We start from the raw sequence: 18,547 nt of genomic DNA, 5'->3' as shown, positions 1-18,547 counted from the left end.
AAAAAATACATAGGTTTAACGAATAATTAAAAAAAATAACGAATGTCTGTTTTTCGTGTGGCCGATATAATATATATGAGTCGTCTTTTATGTATAAATGTATATGTTTTATATATCAACATTACGTACGAGATGAATGATTATGATGACAACCGCTCTCTTGAATAAAAAAATACTTAATAGTATTAAAGATTAGAAACTGAATTATTTAGAAACTATTTCTAGTATTTCTAAGATAAAATCGAAATGTAGGAATGAATATTATTTCAAATAATATTCGTAAATAAAAAGGTAACTTTTTGCTTTTATGGGATGTTTGACCTTTATCTGACACGTCCTTGACATATTTCCGTCTTCCAGCAGGTAATGTCGTTTTATGCTTCCACGTAAACTGAATTCCCCAGGTCGCTTGTTAAATGTCAGGGAAAAGTTTCCTTAAAATATAATACTATTCGTATACTATACGAACTATTCGCGGCATACTACACTCGATAATACATGTTTAAATATTTTTAGAATAAATAAGCCTTGGTAACTCAGGAATAATGTCGCATTTTAATGGCGAAAGAATGTTTGATATTGGTCCAGTAGATATTCGTTATAAATATACAAATCTTTCCTTATTATAAATATATATACGGTTTTGAGTAATTTATTAATATGTCAATAACGGGAATACCTCGAATTATCAACATGTAAGACTTTCGTCACAGTTTATTACAAACGATATATTAAAAATAAATACGCATTTCTATGTCTGTTTCAGTAATCACTGAAACATATTTTGTTCCTTCTAACACGTAAATATGCCTTGCAATAATCATCAATACCAGTGGTTTTCTTGCTGATAACTTATACGCCATACACGCTACCGTCTTAAAATAAAGTATGGAATTTGAATAATAATATATGAAAATACTGAAAGTTCTGATATTACATTAGAACAGTAATAATGAATATATCGGTAAATAGTTTTCCTTGTCTTTGTTAACAAATACAAATTAAATAAATACATACGTCGTTTCGAATATCACGAATAAAGCTGGATAAAAAAATATGCAAGGCCAATTCAAAAAACAAAATGACAGGAATATGAATAATACTTGTTTTTTTATGAATATTATTGCTTTATTATTACAGAAGCGTTAAAGGCATTCGGCGAGCGCCTGACTGATTGGGAGAGGAACGAGATACGCAAGTATCCAGAAATATGGTTTCTTGGTCTCGAGTCGAATAAGATTCATGCGCGCTCAAATCAGCCTAACAATTGTGGATTTGATGATGAGAATGGCAGTTACAACAAGGTAAGAAAGATTTTTATTAGTATTGTCTTTTGTTGAAATAGCTTTTACACATTAAGAAAAACACTTTTTGAACGGATTATATATTAATCGTGTACTTGTATTAATCGTCATAGGAAAATAAAAGAGATAAGGGGTAAGATACTAACGAAGAAGAGAGACATGTATGTGAAAGAATAGGTGTGCTATTATTAACAAAATAAACTTAATGTAACTTAAATTTCAGTACTCGAATAACATTATTTTTTATTTAATTGTCACATAAAACATTTATATTACAAAAATTATAAGTACTACAACCTAAGTGACGTCCTTTAATTAGACAATTATAGTTCGAAATAAAGATATTACTCGGTTGTGAAATTCAATAAAGGAATTGTTTTGTATTTAACTAACCAATCAAAATTTGAATTTAAATTCACTTAATACTTTTGTTAGGCTTGACCAGACGAAGCATTTTAAGTGTACTTGGTTTGTATTGCAATCGATTAGGGTATGATCAGTATATAATATCGTCTGATATGTCACTCACTAAATGGCGCTTGCGCAACGCGACTAGACTAGGAAGGTTGAAAAATAAGAATTATACCTACAACTCATAACACCGTTTATAAAACACAAAATAGACTATATAAAATTAATATCCTGTTCCAGCAAATTCACGATCACATAGCTTACCGCTATGAAATTCTGGAGGTGATCGGAAAGGGATCTTTTGGCCAGGTGATAAGAGCGTTTGACCACCGCTCAGGGTCACAAGTTGCTATTAAGATTATCAGGAATAAGAAACGGTTTCATCACCAGGCCCTTGTTGAGGTATGTATATACCTTTAGTATAATACATATATGACATCAATTTGTCCTCGGCGTCTGTGCTCTCTCCCTCTGGCTCCTACGATAACTTCCAATAACTTCCAATAGTTCGACTGCGACCAAATTACTACGGATATTGAAAGAACTACTTTGAACTTGCAGAAAATAACGTCGGATCGTTTTGTTGTCGTTATTGGAAGTTACACGCTGACCGCAGCTCAATAATTAATATCTGAATAAATTAGGTTTTAATTTAGTTATATTTTATATAATATATATGTTTAGTATATTCACAATTTTTTTTTACAATTATCAGGATTTTATTATTAAAAAAATACGTAACTTATTTGTAGGTTTCTATTTAGAGTAAGATTTTCTTACTTTTTGCATGTCTCCTAAAATTGCAGGTTCGAGTACTGGATCACCTGCGACTTAAGGACAAGGATCAAGCTCATAACGTGATCCATATGCTGGATTACTTCTACTTCAGAAATCATTTATGTATCAGCTTTGAGCTTATGAGGTTAGTATACAAACATCTTAATGAAGCTAAGCTCCTGTATATTTTCTATAGAAAAAACATAACCATAACTGAGAAGATATAGTGGAAACTTAAGTAATTGATGCGTTCTATGATGTAAAAAGCCACTGAGGTTTTGTTGGATATTAAACTCCCAAATAAGTAAGTGTTATTTAAGCTTAATCTTATATCAAGGTACTAAGTAAATTTGAATTATTTTGTGCATTTTATAAATACAAGTTAAGATAAGATAATACATAATTTACGTGAAAACCGTAACAAAACCATTTGGCACTACAACCTGATATGAATCTCAGAGTTCTGTATTCCTTTAAATTTATGTACGATAAATGTTTTTTCGTTTCCATCTACGTCAATTGTAATAAATGTTAGATATGCTATGATTTCCTATTATAATATGTCTAAATCTTTATGTATTTACTTGGAAATAACAGAAATTACCACCGAAATCCAGCAAATTAAAGAGAAATTTGGAAAACATATTTATTGATGTATCATAGTTCCCATAGTTTCCTCTGCTTTATTTCAGTATAAACCTGTACGAGTTGATTAAGAAGAACAATTACCAGGGCTTCAGTCTAAGTTTGATTAGAAGATTTGCCAGCTCGCTACTCCGCTGCTTAAGGCTACTGGAAGCTGAAAACATTATACATTGCGACCTTAAACCAGTAAGTCTTCATTAATCTTTTCATAAGGCTAGGTAGGCTTTTTAACGAATTTATTGGAACGTTCAAACCATTTAAAAAAGGTTTAAAACTAAATGATAATTTTGATTGATTTCATCTCTTTTAAACATATTTTAGGAGAACATACTCCTGAAAGCACGTGGCAGTTCCTCAATCAAAGTGATTGACTTTGGTAGCTCGTGCTACACACATGCGAGAGTCTACACATATATTCAGTCCAGGTTCTACCGCAGCCCGGAAGTCATACTGGGACTTCAGTACGGGACGCCCATTGATATGTGGAGTATGGGTGAGTAGTTTTAAATTAGAAGCAATATTTCAAACCCTTCCCGACAAAAAAGGCACGTAGGAAGCCCTGACACGTCTGAAGAGATTTAGACTGTCCAATCACCAATGACAGATTAAAAGCCTACGGCCTGGCCTTCAGGCGATTGACCACAAGCTGAAGTCCGAGGAGACGCCCCTGCGCTACTTGCGGAAAAACCCATTCCGGCCGAGCTACGCTCGCGATGCTCGTTCAAATTTCTAGTACGGTCGTATTTTCAATTATATGAATGGTATAAACTTCAGAAGGACTGTCAAGTGTAGTAACTAACAGATAAAATAAATAAAAAAAACAATGGCGCTACAACCTTTTTGGTCTGGGCCTCAGACTCTGTATCTGTTTCATGATCATTTGTTAATCTAATTGGCAAGTAGGGGATCAGCCTTCTGTGCCTGACGCACGCTGTCGACTTTTTGGATCTAAGGCAAGCCGGTTTCCTCGCGATGTTTTTCTTTACCGTTCGAGCGAATGTTAAATGCGCACATAGAAAGAAAGTCCATTGGTGAACAGCCGGGGATCGAGCCTACGACCCCAGGGATGAGAGTCACACGCTGAAGCTACTTCGCCAACACTGCACTTAGTAACTAACAGATTGTGTAAATAAAAATAAATCAACTATTAAACCTTGTAACCTATTCAAAATAATTTATTAGGAGTCACAAAATTTTATCTACCATTAGTAAATAAAATCATTCCCTTTCTCTTTAAAAAAGTAACTCTTCCACAATGTTATAAGTTTAATTTAGATTTTTTTTCAAGTATCAAATGTATGTTACCAAATATTTCATCAACATTCTTCATTGTATCCCATGACAAATATTTCAAGAACATGTGCAAAAACTGTAGGGAATCTTAATCTCTTTGTCATTGTAACTAAGCACAATATCGTATGAATGATATAAAGGATTTCTAAAGGTTAAAGCGTCACCGGTTACGCAACTTGGTCGCTTGTAGAAAGCAAGAGAAAGGCGGCGAGACTCCACGTGCGATCAGCAAATATATGTACATTAAGGCTTTACACTGACGAAAGGGTCTCTTAATTTGATACCCTAAGATACATGTATCGAAATTACATTTTTGATATCAGATATTTGAGTAGAGTACTAGATGTTTATAGAAAAATATGTAAGGTTGGTTATGGTTCTTACATACTTATGCATGTTACATATATATAATAAAGTGAAACCATGACTTGAAAGACAAGGAAGAGCAGGTTAGATCTCAAGGATCTACTATTTAATAGAGTAGAGATCAATGCGGAGGAAAGGTTGTTTTCGGAAGGAATACCGAGTTACAGCTTCAATCACTTTGATACACTATAGAATAACGTAAATTTTGTATTATTTGCGTATTTATGGAAAGAGGTTTTTAGGACCCGTATGTCTGTAAAGGTAATTTCGAAAACATAAAAAAAAACCATAGATACTGAAATGTTTTTTAAATAAAGAACAAATTTGGTAGCAAATATTTTTGTATCCAAGAGAATCATTAAAAAATATACCTAAAAAATTATGGACTAACTTTCGAGAATTAGCGAGATTTCCATAAAGGAAGTGACAAGAAAGGCCTGAGCAGAATATTTGTATATGACTATTATACATACCTAGATTACACAGTAGCAATATATCGTGATCACCATATTTACTTTAATTTGGGCCATACAAGATTGTAAAAGGATTTTAGTTACGCAATAAAGCATTCTTATTTATCATGATTACATAAGTTCTTCTAAGCAGAACATTTACTGATCACATTATTAATCTGATATCCGCTATTAAATGTTTAGGTGACCTACATCGAATGGTTCCTCTTCATCAATTTCTAGCTATCAAGGATGTTAGAATTTTGTATTAATAAGATGAAAAGGAAAATATGAATTTCAAATAAGTAAACTTATGAATATATATTCGTTATTATTTTATCAAATGTGTTTCTAGGATGTATCCTTGCGGAGCTTCATACGGGATATCCCCTCTTCCCGGGTGAAAATGAAGCGGAGCAACTAGCTTGCATCATGGAGCTGCTGGGTCCACCGCCACCAGACCTCCTATTACACGCTACAAGGAAGAGATTATTTTTTGGTGAGTAATAAACCAAAAAACATTATCGGCCTTATAAGGAAACGTAGATTAAAGTTATTAGTTTTCATGACATGGTTATGGCATTCTTTGAATATGGAAACAATATCGCAGCCATTGTAACATGGTAAGTTTAATTAACGTTTAGTAGTAATGCCGTTCGAATGTACGTGTGAATAATTAATAATATTCCGATGGTGGGTTAGGTTATTTAAGTAGTATAGTTTTGAACTTGTTTATTAACACTTTTTAAGTTATCAACTCTACACAACTACCGGTTCAAACCAATACGCTCTTTAAATTCTATAGTCAAGAAGGAACCATAAACATTAATATTTTTTCAATACAAATATGTAGAATCTCCTTTGCTTTAACTACTTAAAATCTTATTTATTCATTTACCTGATCTTGTAGTGTTCAAATATACAAAGTACTGGATTCCGTGACACCCAATGAAGATAGGCATTCGAATTTGACATTTGCGTCTGTATCGTTGGTTTCCGTATAGTAGGTAATCCGCGTGAATGATTGATACGTTCGTCGATTTTTGTAGCAAAGATCCCCCGTAATAGATGTGTTTGAAAATTTCATTTGAGTTGTTCGCGATATCAGTCAAGTATATATATATATAGAAATATTTAAAAAATACATTTTACTCAAGTCCGTACGGTAGTTATGGAGCAGTCTTGGCCTAGTGGTATAAGAGAACCACTCTCATCCCTGAGGTTCGAACCCGAGATGTGGACTTTCTGCCTATATGCCAATTCAAAACTACCTTGTACAGGAAAATATAGTGAGGAAATCATCTTAAACCCAAAAAGGCTTAAACTTCTTGTCTATAAAGAAAAAACAAATGATCACATAAATAGATACATAAATCCGAGGCTCGGAGCGAAAAGGTACTAGCGCCACTGATGTTTTTTTACTTAAGTTAAAAAGATAATTAAGTTTGTGGTCATAGGGGCCAGTTAAGACGACATTAATAAAATATCAGTGGCACTAAAACCTTTTTAGGTCTGATGTCTATATCTGTTTCATGATCATTTGCAAATCTAATAGGCAAGTAGGCGATCTCTGTTTAATAATGAATTGGTAATTAAACATTCAGGAAGAAATCTTTAATTTCACTTTCTATTATAAACCATTTACGCAATTTATAATTTCTTAACAAGCGAATTTGAATTTCTATGCGATGATGCCCCCATTGAATTTTAATTGTTTATTAATTAAGAGAAATCTTTTGTGCAAATAATATTGAATATTTAATCTATTATTTCCATTAGATAGATTTAAATGTAGTTATTTAATTCAAATAATCATACATACTTATTTAAGTTAAATGATAATTAAAATTTCGTGTGCTTTACTTTTTTTTACAAATAATTATGAAAGAAAACGGCATAAATGTAAGTTAATTATAAATACAAGGAACTGATTTATCTAGTACTTACAACACTTTAGCTGCTGCATAACTTGTGGTAGTGGTATTGATGATATTTTTCGTAGATTCCAAAGGATCACCGCGCAGTGTGACTAACTCAAAGGGTAGGAAACGTCGACCTGGGTCGAGGTCTCTGTCAACAGCTGTGCGTAGTGACGACCCAGCATTCTTGCATCTGCTCCACCGATGTTTAGAGTAAGTACATTTTAATATGACTGAACTATTTACCTTGGAGTCAAGTAATTTTTTGATATTGATCCACCAAACCGAAAAACTTATTTTTCTTAATAATTATTGATTAACTCGAAAACATGTACCTCATGTGCGAACTATTAATCATTCAGAGTGTTGGTTCTTATGGAAACCTATACTTTGATGAAATAATTTTATTGGAATTGCCATCTATCCTTAGTACTGTTCCCAAGATAACTATGAATAACTATTTCGGGCGAGAAGGCACAGATGAAACCTTTAATTCAACAGAAACCTAACAACTAAGTATAAATGTCCCATACCTTGGACTCGCACAAATTTGCGGCTTTAATTTAAATAAAATAAGTTAAAACCAATATAAGTAATAAGTGATCGAGTTGTATTATACAAAATCTGTAAAAGCCTCTAAATTAATTAATTAATTTTTAATAAAGTGAGTCCACTACTAGTTTCTTAATGTTCTAAATTGGCATATCTATAGGCTATACGTCAAATTTTAGTATATACAGATAATTTATCTGTACGAATATGAAGTTTAACAGTAGTACACCTTAATGACAAGTATATCACCAACGAGTATTACGAAATGATCTAACTACATCATTAGGCCTTCTATGCGTCTAACGACGATGACCGTTTGAGTGTCGTCTTTGATACGTTATGTCACTTCATTGAGAGCTTATCTAATATTATGTAATCACCTTGTTTATGTAACTGTAGGAGACATATATTACGAATATTTCTAGACTTTGCTGTTAGATTTATATAATGATATTAATTCGGCGTCATTTTTAATATATTAAAATAAAACACAGTATCAATAATTCGGAGTCTTGATGTTTAACGTTTGTTATATAATGCTAATACAATAATATTATATTTATCACTAGGTACAAACTACTAATGTAACAAGTTCTCTTCCTATCTTTATTAAACGTAGATTGTTTTGAACGATGCGTTTATGTCCTTAAAACCACCTGGAGTTCGTTATGTATATGTTTGTTAAAAAACTCACTCTCTAAAAGCTTCTTAAAGCAATAAATAACAATGTTGTTTTAATATAATCAACGATAAACCAGACGAAACATAATCTTAATGTAATCGGTTCGTTAACCGATTAATTTATTCTAAATATTCTCATCTCAGATGATATGAAGATAATATCGATTAGATTGCTTATTACATTTTGCTGTTAAATTGGTTTCCGATTACGTTAAGTGTCTAGATCAAAGTTATTGGATGAGAATAAAAAGTATACTTTTATATTTTCAAGATACTCAATACCTTTAGTACCAAAATCTTAAAAAGCCGCAAGCCACTCTTGATCCTTCTGGCAATGTCCATAGCCGGCGGTATCTTAACAATAGGTAAGCTTCTTGTCCCTTTTGCCCCTGTCCTGTAAAAAAATAATGATATATGTGTAAAAAACTTCTTTCTCATATATATATATATATAAATAAAAATGAATCCTTATTTCCCTTGGTCACGGCATCACGTTACTGTCAGGAGGAAGTTCTTATGAAAGAAAAAAAATTAAGAAAATTGCACGGAGAATTCGAAAATTTAAGAATACTTTTGTTAAGATAGCAAATTTTGTTTTAGTGCATAGCGCCTTTAAAATTGAAACTTTTTAATGAGGTTACATGGTTATGGAGTTTGACATACCATTGAAAGAATGTGTGCTGCAAATATCGTCAAAGAGAATGTAGAAAAAATGAATATCGTGTTTAAAATAAATGCTTCGATTGGAGTTATTCTATTGATAAAATGCATTAAAAAAAATTACAGTCGCTAATTGTTGGTGGCCGTAATCTTGAAACTCAGATGTTTTTCACATGACCAGTTATATGTCGCCCGTTCCCGGGTCGGAATACCAACAAAACTATTTATATACGCGCCAGAAAAACAAACAAAGAATATTGTATATCATAAGGCATTAGAACAATAAACATTTCTGAAATATTTTTTAGTTAATTAGACCAATTCTAAATTAATATTCATAGTTAAGACAGGACAACGTCTGTCGGGTCCGCTAGTATTCTTATATATTTGATATTTTAAAAGAGTACCGAGAGTTTGTTACGCCGGCTTTTTCTCTCGATGAGATGATGAGGGACAAATTTAAAAATAAAAAAAGTCCTTTACAAAAGCCAATTCAGGACACACGTGCTTATTAAAAACTTTTTTGCGTTGTTTTATCAACAACAGCGATTTTTTTTACTTTTGTATATTGTAATATTAAATGAGCCTTAAACACTAAAAAAATTTAAGTAACTGGATAGAATATCTTTATGATATAGCGTGAAGTAAATAACTAAATATAACAGTCACAATATGACTTGCGAATAAGATATGAAACCGTGACAACAATTATAAGCTTTTTGTGGCTTTCTCTCAAGTTCACACTCTGATTAAGTATTCTAAGATACATTAGCCGTTTATTACGGTACTTATATACAAAATAGCAAAGAATTTTTAAGTTCTATATTTGTTTTATTTAAGTTGTTATTACAATCGTGTACACTATCAATTATCAACAAATTTGAGTTCTAGGAGGAATCTAAGTTCATAAAAAAATACTATTAAATAGAAATCAACTTATCATTTATTGATATTTACGTAACACTGGTTATGAAAGTCTATTAAAAAAGTATCGAAACTTACATTTTCAACTAATTCTCAAATCAAGGACAGAAAGAACGGTGGGAATAAACTCTGCCACACTTTTCAATCGCGAAGTTTTTTTTACATTTGTATTAATACTGCTGAATGGTGAGATAAGCGATGACAAAATAGTGTGTTGATAGTTATCATTATACAATATGTACCATAGACAGATGAAGGAATCGGTTTGTATATGGCGACCAAAGAATGTAAAAGTAAAAGTGGTCTCACGAGTTTTTGTACGTTAATTGATTAGATCATTCAGAATTAAAATGTGTCTAATTAAGGAGATGAAGAATTATGGTATCTTTCCGGCCCAACTAATTTTAAATTATTTTTTATTTTGTTTTGCACTTTTATTTATTGTATCAATGTAAAATATGCTTATGTGTAAAAACAAACAAAATGTTATACCGTAACGGATGTTTTTTATAATATCATTTTTTAAATCATTACTTTCATTTTAGAACAATTAATCAAAAATTATTTAATTAAAAATAAATATTCTTTTGAGTTATTTTGAAACTATTCCGTCTTTATTCGGAGTGAAAGTGCCTGTTCGCTAATAGTGAAAAGGAAAATGTTGTGTTACTTGTGTATATTACCTTAAATATCTCCTATGTGTAGTAATATGTTCGAAAGTTTTTTAACCCTTTGCTGTTGCTTTTTTGCTTAAACCAACTTTCGAACATATTTCTACATACAGGAGATATTTAAGGCCGTTTTAGAGGAAGTCAATTTTTAAAGAAACATTAACTATGTTTTGTATTTGTATTGATTTAATTATTTATATACAACAGGTATTAAATCCTATTAGACTTAACTGAATAAAAGAAACACATCTAATCAAAGGACTTATGAAATATATCCATTTTGCATTTCAATTATAAAGAATAGGTTCTACTTTCGAATTTTAACAAATGATACAAGGTACTAAATAATAATTTCCAAGATGTGATGATAACATTAATTACACAAGTTTTTAAGTTATGAACGTAATAATTTCACGCAGTTTAGCTATCATAATATTCCCACAGTATTACAAGAAGCGATGCGATCGGAATACGCAGTGAAAGGTTAGGACTGGCTAATAGTAGGTACTATTGTGTAATGTTGTAGACATCTCAGAGCGCGAAGAAATATCTATTTTTATGCCGCGTATAGCTTTTTGTCGTGGCTCGTGTTAATGAAAACTGTCAATCACATACGAAATATTTAATTCGTTTATAATATTTTACTCTCTTCATAAATATTGTATAATAAAAGTTCTATAAAGATACTAGTTAAATGACAGGAAAGAACCTTATTCTATAATTGTTATTATTGTAATTAATTGATATACGAAAAGCTATATAGTGGCTATTTGTAATTAATGCATCAACACATTGCATGAAAAATTTATAAATTTGTTACGAAATCACCTTTAATGCAATATTGCAAGTTAATGATAATATAAGGATTCCGAATCTGCAATATCTTAAAGGTTAAAGTTCATTCGAAAATCACTAACGAGTCCACTTTGAAAGGGAATATTCGAATCACTTTATCGTTATGAAAGTAGGGCAACCGTTTTATGTCTAGACCAGTGATTGGTACACGGGCCTTCAGATTCTAGAGTTGATTTTCCAAATCCAATAAGCGTAATTTTTAAAGCTACGAAATTGCGCTTAATAGCTGAATCTATGGCGTATCAATATAGCTATAGAAATCCATGAAATGTATAAGAATTCTGTGAGAGATAAGAGCAAAGTTGAGGAATGAAATCTATTTGTTGCCGTATCCAAATCAGAAAAATATTTACATTACAACAGATTGGGGCGCCCAATAGTGATATGTATTCCTATATATCCACCATCCAAAATAAAATTTTGTTGTTTTACTTTTAGTAATCCCTGTTCATAGATTATGTCGTTTGATATCAAATACCTTACATGAGGTATTTTCCTAAAGATTGCATTAGAAAACAATCTAATAGTCTGTAATCTAATACTGATTAAAACTAAGATATTAAACTATTCAGTTATTCTTTTTGGCGTACTGTTGAGGAATTTAAACACATTCACGTACGTTTAAAATATTTATCATATACACTTTATGTTACAATCGATATAAATAAACAGTACTTGCAAAATATGTTTCAAATCGGTAAACTCGAAGAAGGCGACGACAAGTATTTTTTTTTAATTTGTTCCTTTAACCCTGAGGAAGGTTTTTATGAATATAAAATAAAGAATAATTACACGGAAAAACCTAAAAACCAGTTCTCTTTTTCTTTAATTGTAAACGCCAGCTGTCTCAATGCATTAGCAAAACATCCCATATGTTAGTATGAAGCTAGTAAGATAGGCTGAGTGTAAAAATCATATTAAGGCCAAAACGAAGTTCGCAGAGGCAGCTAGTCTACAATAAAATCCTATTTTAGATATCATGAGTAAAATATAATTATAAGTTTTTTTAAATCGTAATAATTGTACAACAAATTATTGGAACCAACTGGCTGCAACATTTATAAATTTAATTCCAGTTTCCAAAGAGCAACAACCAGACTTTGCCTTGCTCTACTTTTAACCATTAATATACAGTAAATCTATAGTAGAATTATAAACGAGTAATATTAGCTTAAAAGTTAAAATTAAATATAATATTAACACCAAACATAAATACACTATATTGTTTAGAGATGAAATTTGTTTTAAAGTATAATAATGACATGTCTTCTCTACATATACTCTTTATGTATATATTTAAAACTGAATAATATGCGTTTTAAGTATTAGTGAAATAAAGTAGGAGCATTCTAAGCCAGTTTAAAGGTTTGACCGTGTTCAATTAAAGCATAGTTTTAATTGACTAATTAATAAAAAAAAACATAATACTGTTTGTGTTTCGTTTCGACAGTAACTTATGTCGGCGCCATTTTAAACACAAAATGTATATAAAAATTCATCATCATGATATCATAAACATGATAGCTATTAAATAATTTAGTTTACTACAACATGCTTATAAAATTTTCATTACAATCATTATGAATATTGGGTTAGTTTAATCAAATATGTTCAGATTCAGTGGCTGTTTTTTGGGAGATTTATGAACCACATCAAATAAAACTGTTAAGAGGTTTTCTATTTCTTTAATATGATATTCGTTTAAATAATAATGCTAACAAAAAGCAAAAATGATATTAAATATTTTCATCTATGATTTTTTGTATAAATTTGATTGTACAATATTAATGAATGAACCGAATCTTGGCTTTGTTTTAAATATATTTGAGAAATAAAGATTTGTTTAGAATATGTCCGTGATTCCGTCCGTTAACTATGACATATACTTATTCAAATAGTTTGTAAACGAAAATCTAAATTATATTTCTCGAATACTACTTTACTTATGGTTTCTTTGCAGTCGATGAATTATATTAATTTATAGTTGTTCTTTTAGATTCCATTTCTATGTCATACCTATATGGTCTTAGAAAAACGTCAATTGGTTGCCTTATAAATAAAACATAATTTCATAAATGTAAAACAAAAAACTTAACTTATATTGGTAGTAATTAACACGTGATCAAATACTGCAATCTATATGTTTATCTGTAGTTCAAATAATGTTTCATGATATGTTATTAATAAAAAATTGAGGTCGAAATTGTTTAAAGCTCAACACACATACATACATTATAAATATATAGCGAGCTTAATTGTTGATTAACTCTAACTTTAATTCTACCTAACCCAAGTAATAAACCACAAGTTATAATAAAATACTAGTGTAGTTAAATAACTGTCTTATAAATCTAGCATTAGTGTTCACAGTTTTCGCTAGCAAATTTTTCAGTTTTATAAGCACTAAAAAAAAGTAAAATATTTCAAAAGACATGGTCCTGTTGTATCTATGCACTAGCCTAGGTACAAAGGCTGGGCGGCCTCGACATGCACATGATCACATGTTGGTGGGCTGGGGCATGTTTTTTATTTAATTTCTTTGTCGACGCTTTCTGTGTTATCCTTATGGTTGTCGTTATTGCGAGCGTACCAAAGAGAATTTACAATGTATTGGGGTACTTTATTTTAGAATCTTTGTGCAATAGATTTCAACGTAATTGAATAATTATTTACAGATGGGATCCAAAACGACGCATCACCCCAACCGAAGCTTCCCGACACGAATTTGTTACTGGGTGTCCTCTGGGTGCTTCTTCAACCCTTCTTGCGTTACCACGGCTTCCACCGCCAAGACCTACTAGGAGTGCCCTTCTCCACTCCCAGTCAGCAGGGGACGTAGCAGCCATGCTTGGACGGGCGTGACCAGGAGATAGAATGGCTTCCAGTGGCCTGCCGTAGACACGCAACAATTATAATAAGGGCAACTGAACAAGCTTTTTTGTCCCGCAACATTTATTTAGTAAGAACATGTTATTCTTGGGTATAAGATAAACTTCTTCAATGATTGATGTTATAATCACTACTCAGTCGTGCATTTATAATTTATGTTTACGATGAGTGTATGGATAAAATGCCGTTTCAAGAGTATATAAAAACGAAAATAACAGCCAGATATGCTTCGAAACGAATGTTTTTTAAACATTGAATTTGGCCGCTGCTTTTTTTATGAAAATGTATTATGGTACTCATAGCAATTGCTGACCCAGTAAGACCATTAATAGTCCGTTACTAAACGTACAGAATCGTAAACATCGCTTAGTAAAATTCTTGGGAATAAAAATTAATGATTAAATTAAGACTTCTAAACATTACAATGTAGCTATTTAGTCTTCAAAACATTTAAACTGTGAGTTATTTGTGATAGAAGTTTGTAGAATAAGTGTAACGTGGCCTATATGTTGAGAGATGACTGTCTATAGAGTTTTGTATCAATGATAGCATATCCCTAGATGTTTAACGTTTATACCTTCGTCAACATAGATATAGTTAATAGAATTTGTTCTACGAGTACAAGAAACTTGTCTTTTATAACAAATAGTCTCGCAAAATTGTGTTGGATTTTTAAATGCAATTTTTATTTCTTAACGTAACAACCCGTATAATAATAGCCCTTAATTCGAAATCAAAAATTGCCAAACGATTCATAAATGAAAGACTCAGGTAAAGAGTGCTTGACTTTCTTATGTAACGCAAGCTGTTTAAGACTTATAAAACGTTTCTAAATTATCATTAATAAAAATAATTAATTAAAATTAAAGATAAAAGAATACCAATTAAAACAACATTTCAATATGTTAATTCTCTCGTTTTTAGATTGTAAAAAGCCGAGAGACTGTATCTGAAAAGTGTTGTAACCATATTGTAAATGTTACATTCAATCCTTACGCTAACATCAGATTAATATCAGCTATTATGTACAAATAATTAAAGTGATTGTAACTAAATTCGAATATACTAAGCGATTTTATAACGCATGGTGGTACGCTCGTGAAGTTAATAAGCAATTAAACAACAAGTCCGACGGTCGGTATACGCCGGCTAAATTTATAATATTCAATTTAAAAGATTTCGTTTGCGTTGACGTAAAACTACTATGTGTTCCAAATATTCATACCACCAAATATTTATAATTATGGTTCAGTAGATTTTATTTATGCCGAAAATTTTAACCAGGGTCGTGACCCAAGCGCCACGCTCGTTTACCACCACAGCGGTGGTTGTAAACGTCATATAGACGTTATAAAATGACGTAACAAAGATCAGGATTATCGGTCATCTACAGGGCAGTCCATCAGTTCCGCGCTAGTTAAAGTCCGAGCCATTGCTAAACCTCGTCTTGTATTACGTAATAGTTTAATACTAGATCAATCGAATTATGGTTCTTACAATGATTATGATGATATCTTATTATGAATATCATAAATTGCTGACTGTAGCAAAGAGTCCAATGAAAAAAAATTGTGTTTTGTTGACTTTGAACTGATTGACAAATGAAAAAATTAAACATTAGCAAAGTATTGTTACTAATCTAGTGTTTAGTTTTAACTTTTAGTTATTGCTTGAATAATTGAAAATAAAAGTTTTAATTTGTAGATTATGTGCCAAATGGAGACTGATTTTATTTAGTTATATTAAATAGTACCATCATATAAAAATATTACTTTGTGCTAGTCATACTCACGACTCATATTTTATAAACAACACGTATTATTTTAACAATTGAATCAGTATCTGAAAAACTAATTAGGTTTAAAAATCTAAAACAAATATGTTGTGTAATTTTCTCTTTAGAATATAGATTGAAACAAATATTTGAAGTATACGATAAAAAGAAACCCCAAAAATTATAAAAATACATTTTGGTTCTAGTCAGGATCATTAGACGTATCAAAGATTAATTTCACTGAAATCGAAAGTGATAAATTAGATTATTTTACTTCTAAGCCCCATTAGATGTAGAAAAGTAGAGTTTTGTAAATTATAGATATGTTTAATATAGACTAAGTATAGAATTTCATATCTACCCGAGTCGACACAACTGTGTAATGATTTTCAAAAAACTATGAAAAACTTGAATGCGATTATCTGGGCACTTGCATAGAGTATAGAACGACCGGTGCGTTGTGTGTTTGTAACGACAAAGACAAAGAATGAGTGAGTCAGTCACTCCGCTGTGAGTACGACACAAAATGTGTATTGCCGAAATGGAAGAGTCGAAAAGAAATACACTCAAATTCTACATCTATGTTCTACTTTGATGTTCATTGTAAAATATATGTTTTATATTCTGTCCACCAAATTTAGTTGGGCTTTCACAGTTTATTCTCTTTGACTAGAAAAATACAATTATCTTTAATTGTAAATATTTGATAGTATAGTATGGTCAGAATATTTGTGTTTCCATTTTTCATTGATGAGGAAATCTGTGTAAATAAAAGAAACTCTTTTGTCTTAAAACAAAAACGGATCTAGGTTTAAACTATATGTTTAATATTTGTTATATAGCATTTAGATAATAAATTAGTTGTTGAGTTGATGTTTAGTATGGAGTACACGACATACAATAATGTTCATACATATAATTTTTCCATACACGTGTTTGTAACCATGTTAAAAGATGGTCATGCGTTAAGATTATTAGCTGAGGAATCATTTCAATCATTTAAGCTAAACTATTCATTTATTTAATACTTTATATACACGTATAAGTTGAACAACAAATAATATTAATGTCGTGTACACCTATTTTGTATATTAAGGAATGTTACTCAGACCGGGGCCAGCTGTGGCTACTTTCAATTGCAAAAGGGAGCGGTTCTTAAGAAATATTATATCTCTAGGTTTAGGTAAAACAGATTGCTTCTTATAACAAGTAATAAATTATTGCTTAATATATTTGTGAATAATACTTATGTGGCTTGTTTATATGGGCGTAATTGCTGGGAGTAATAAAAATGTTATTTGCTATGTTGGTTGAGTCTATTGTTATTTTTATGAAGGCTGTGCTTTGCCACAAGACAATAATAAGCTTTGCGCATGATATATGGTGGTTTGAGTAACATTTCCATATATGTCTGACTGGTGACTTATATGTACTTACATTTAATTATTCAAAATTTAAGATGGACTCAAACTTAAACACATAATTTGCTTTTTTAAATTTTATTAAAAAATAACAATGTGTAAATTAATTCTGTGTTTATTTATGTTAAAGCATGTAGGGGTCTAGGCTTCGAATATGATTTTGTCCCCTTCGGTGTCGAGACCGTGGTCCGTGGGGTCCTAGCGGTATAAAGCTTTTTAAGGACATAGCAAAGGTTAGTCAACATCACAGGACATCGAAGAGCTGGCAGCTACCTCAAACAAAGAATTAGACTAGCTATTAAAAGGGGGAATGCTGCCAATATCTTCGGAATAATATATTTTAGTTATTATATTTTAGTTATTATATTTTTAGGTCAGTTATTGTTTTGTATTATATAAATTTATGTAATCAGGATTATGTTACCTTAATCTTAAAGATTAATGTTATATTAATTATTTTAACCTAAGTATGTATTCTTATCAGTCAATTTTAATTCGTGCTCCTTTACTTACAATGAATTATGCGAACTATGTTCAACTATAATGTTACATTTAACTGGACACGATAAATATATATAGTAACATTCTTGACAAAAATATTACGTCGCTGAATGTAAAGTGTAAAGCTTATTTGATAAATTCTTTTTAATTTATTAAAACTACAGACATTTGTTTATTTTAAATATAGCCTCATTTTAATACTGTCCAAGTAAAAGTCACCCGTCATAGAAATATAGTAGATGTTAGGTAATGGTTGTATCAAATGTACGAATATATGTATCTATGTTTTGTTGATGGATAATAAAAGCCTTAAAGCGACGTGTTGTGGAATCTCCTAACCTTGAAAAATCACTCACTTTAGTCTTAGCTAAGTAAATTAATGGTCTTTCGCTTTTTTACGTAATATCAATTTTCAGAGTTTCTTAATTCTCTTCTTGTCTTGTAAGGTTTCA

The 18,547-nt window shown here is 31.0% G+C and overlaps 1 protein-coding gene across 2 annotated transcripts in view; it reads left to right on the top strand.

Moving 5' to 3' along the window:
- LOC123709013 (dual specificity tyrosine-phosphorylation-regulated kinase 2) overlaps positions 1-18,345 on the top strand; it is a 33,734-nt gene extending 15,389 nt beyond the window's left edge. For both annotated transcript variants that reach the window (XM_045660089.1, XM_045660088.1), the window contains exons 3-10: positions 1,141-1,304; positions 1,956-2,117; positions 2,522-2,637; positions 3,185-3,323; positions 3,459-3,630; positions 5,604-5,747; positions 7,251-7,380; positions 14,186-18,345. In XM_045660089.1, coding sequence (XP_045516045.1) covers positions 1,141-1,304; positions 1,956-2,117; positions 2,522-2,637; positions 3,185-3,323; positions 3,459-3,630; positions 5,604-5,747; positions 7,251-7,380; positions 14,186-14,372 — 1,214 coding nt within the window. In that variant the 3' untranslated portion in view covers positions 14,373-18,345. The remainder of the gene's footprint in view (positions 1-1,140; positions 1,305-1,955; positions 2,118-2,521; positions 2,638-3,184; positions 3,324-3,458; positions 3,631-5,603; positions 5,748-7,250; positions 7,381-14,185) is intronic.
- The last annotated feature ends 202 nt before the right edge of the window (positions 18,346-18,547 follow it).

This window comes from Pieris brassicae, chromosome 4 (assembly GCF_905147105.1).
Source record: "Pieris brassicae chromosome 4, ilPieBrab1.1, whole genome shotgun sequence".
In the NCBI taxonomy this organism is placed as follows: domain Eukaryota; kingdom Metazoa; phylum Arthropoda; class Insecta; order Lepidoptera; family Pieridae; genus Pieris; species Pieris brassicae.
This window is presented reverse-complemented; position numbering and strand designations above follow the sequence as displayed.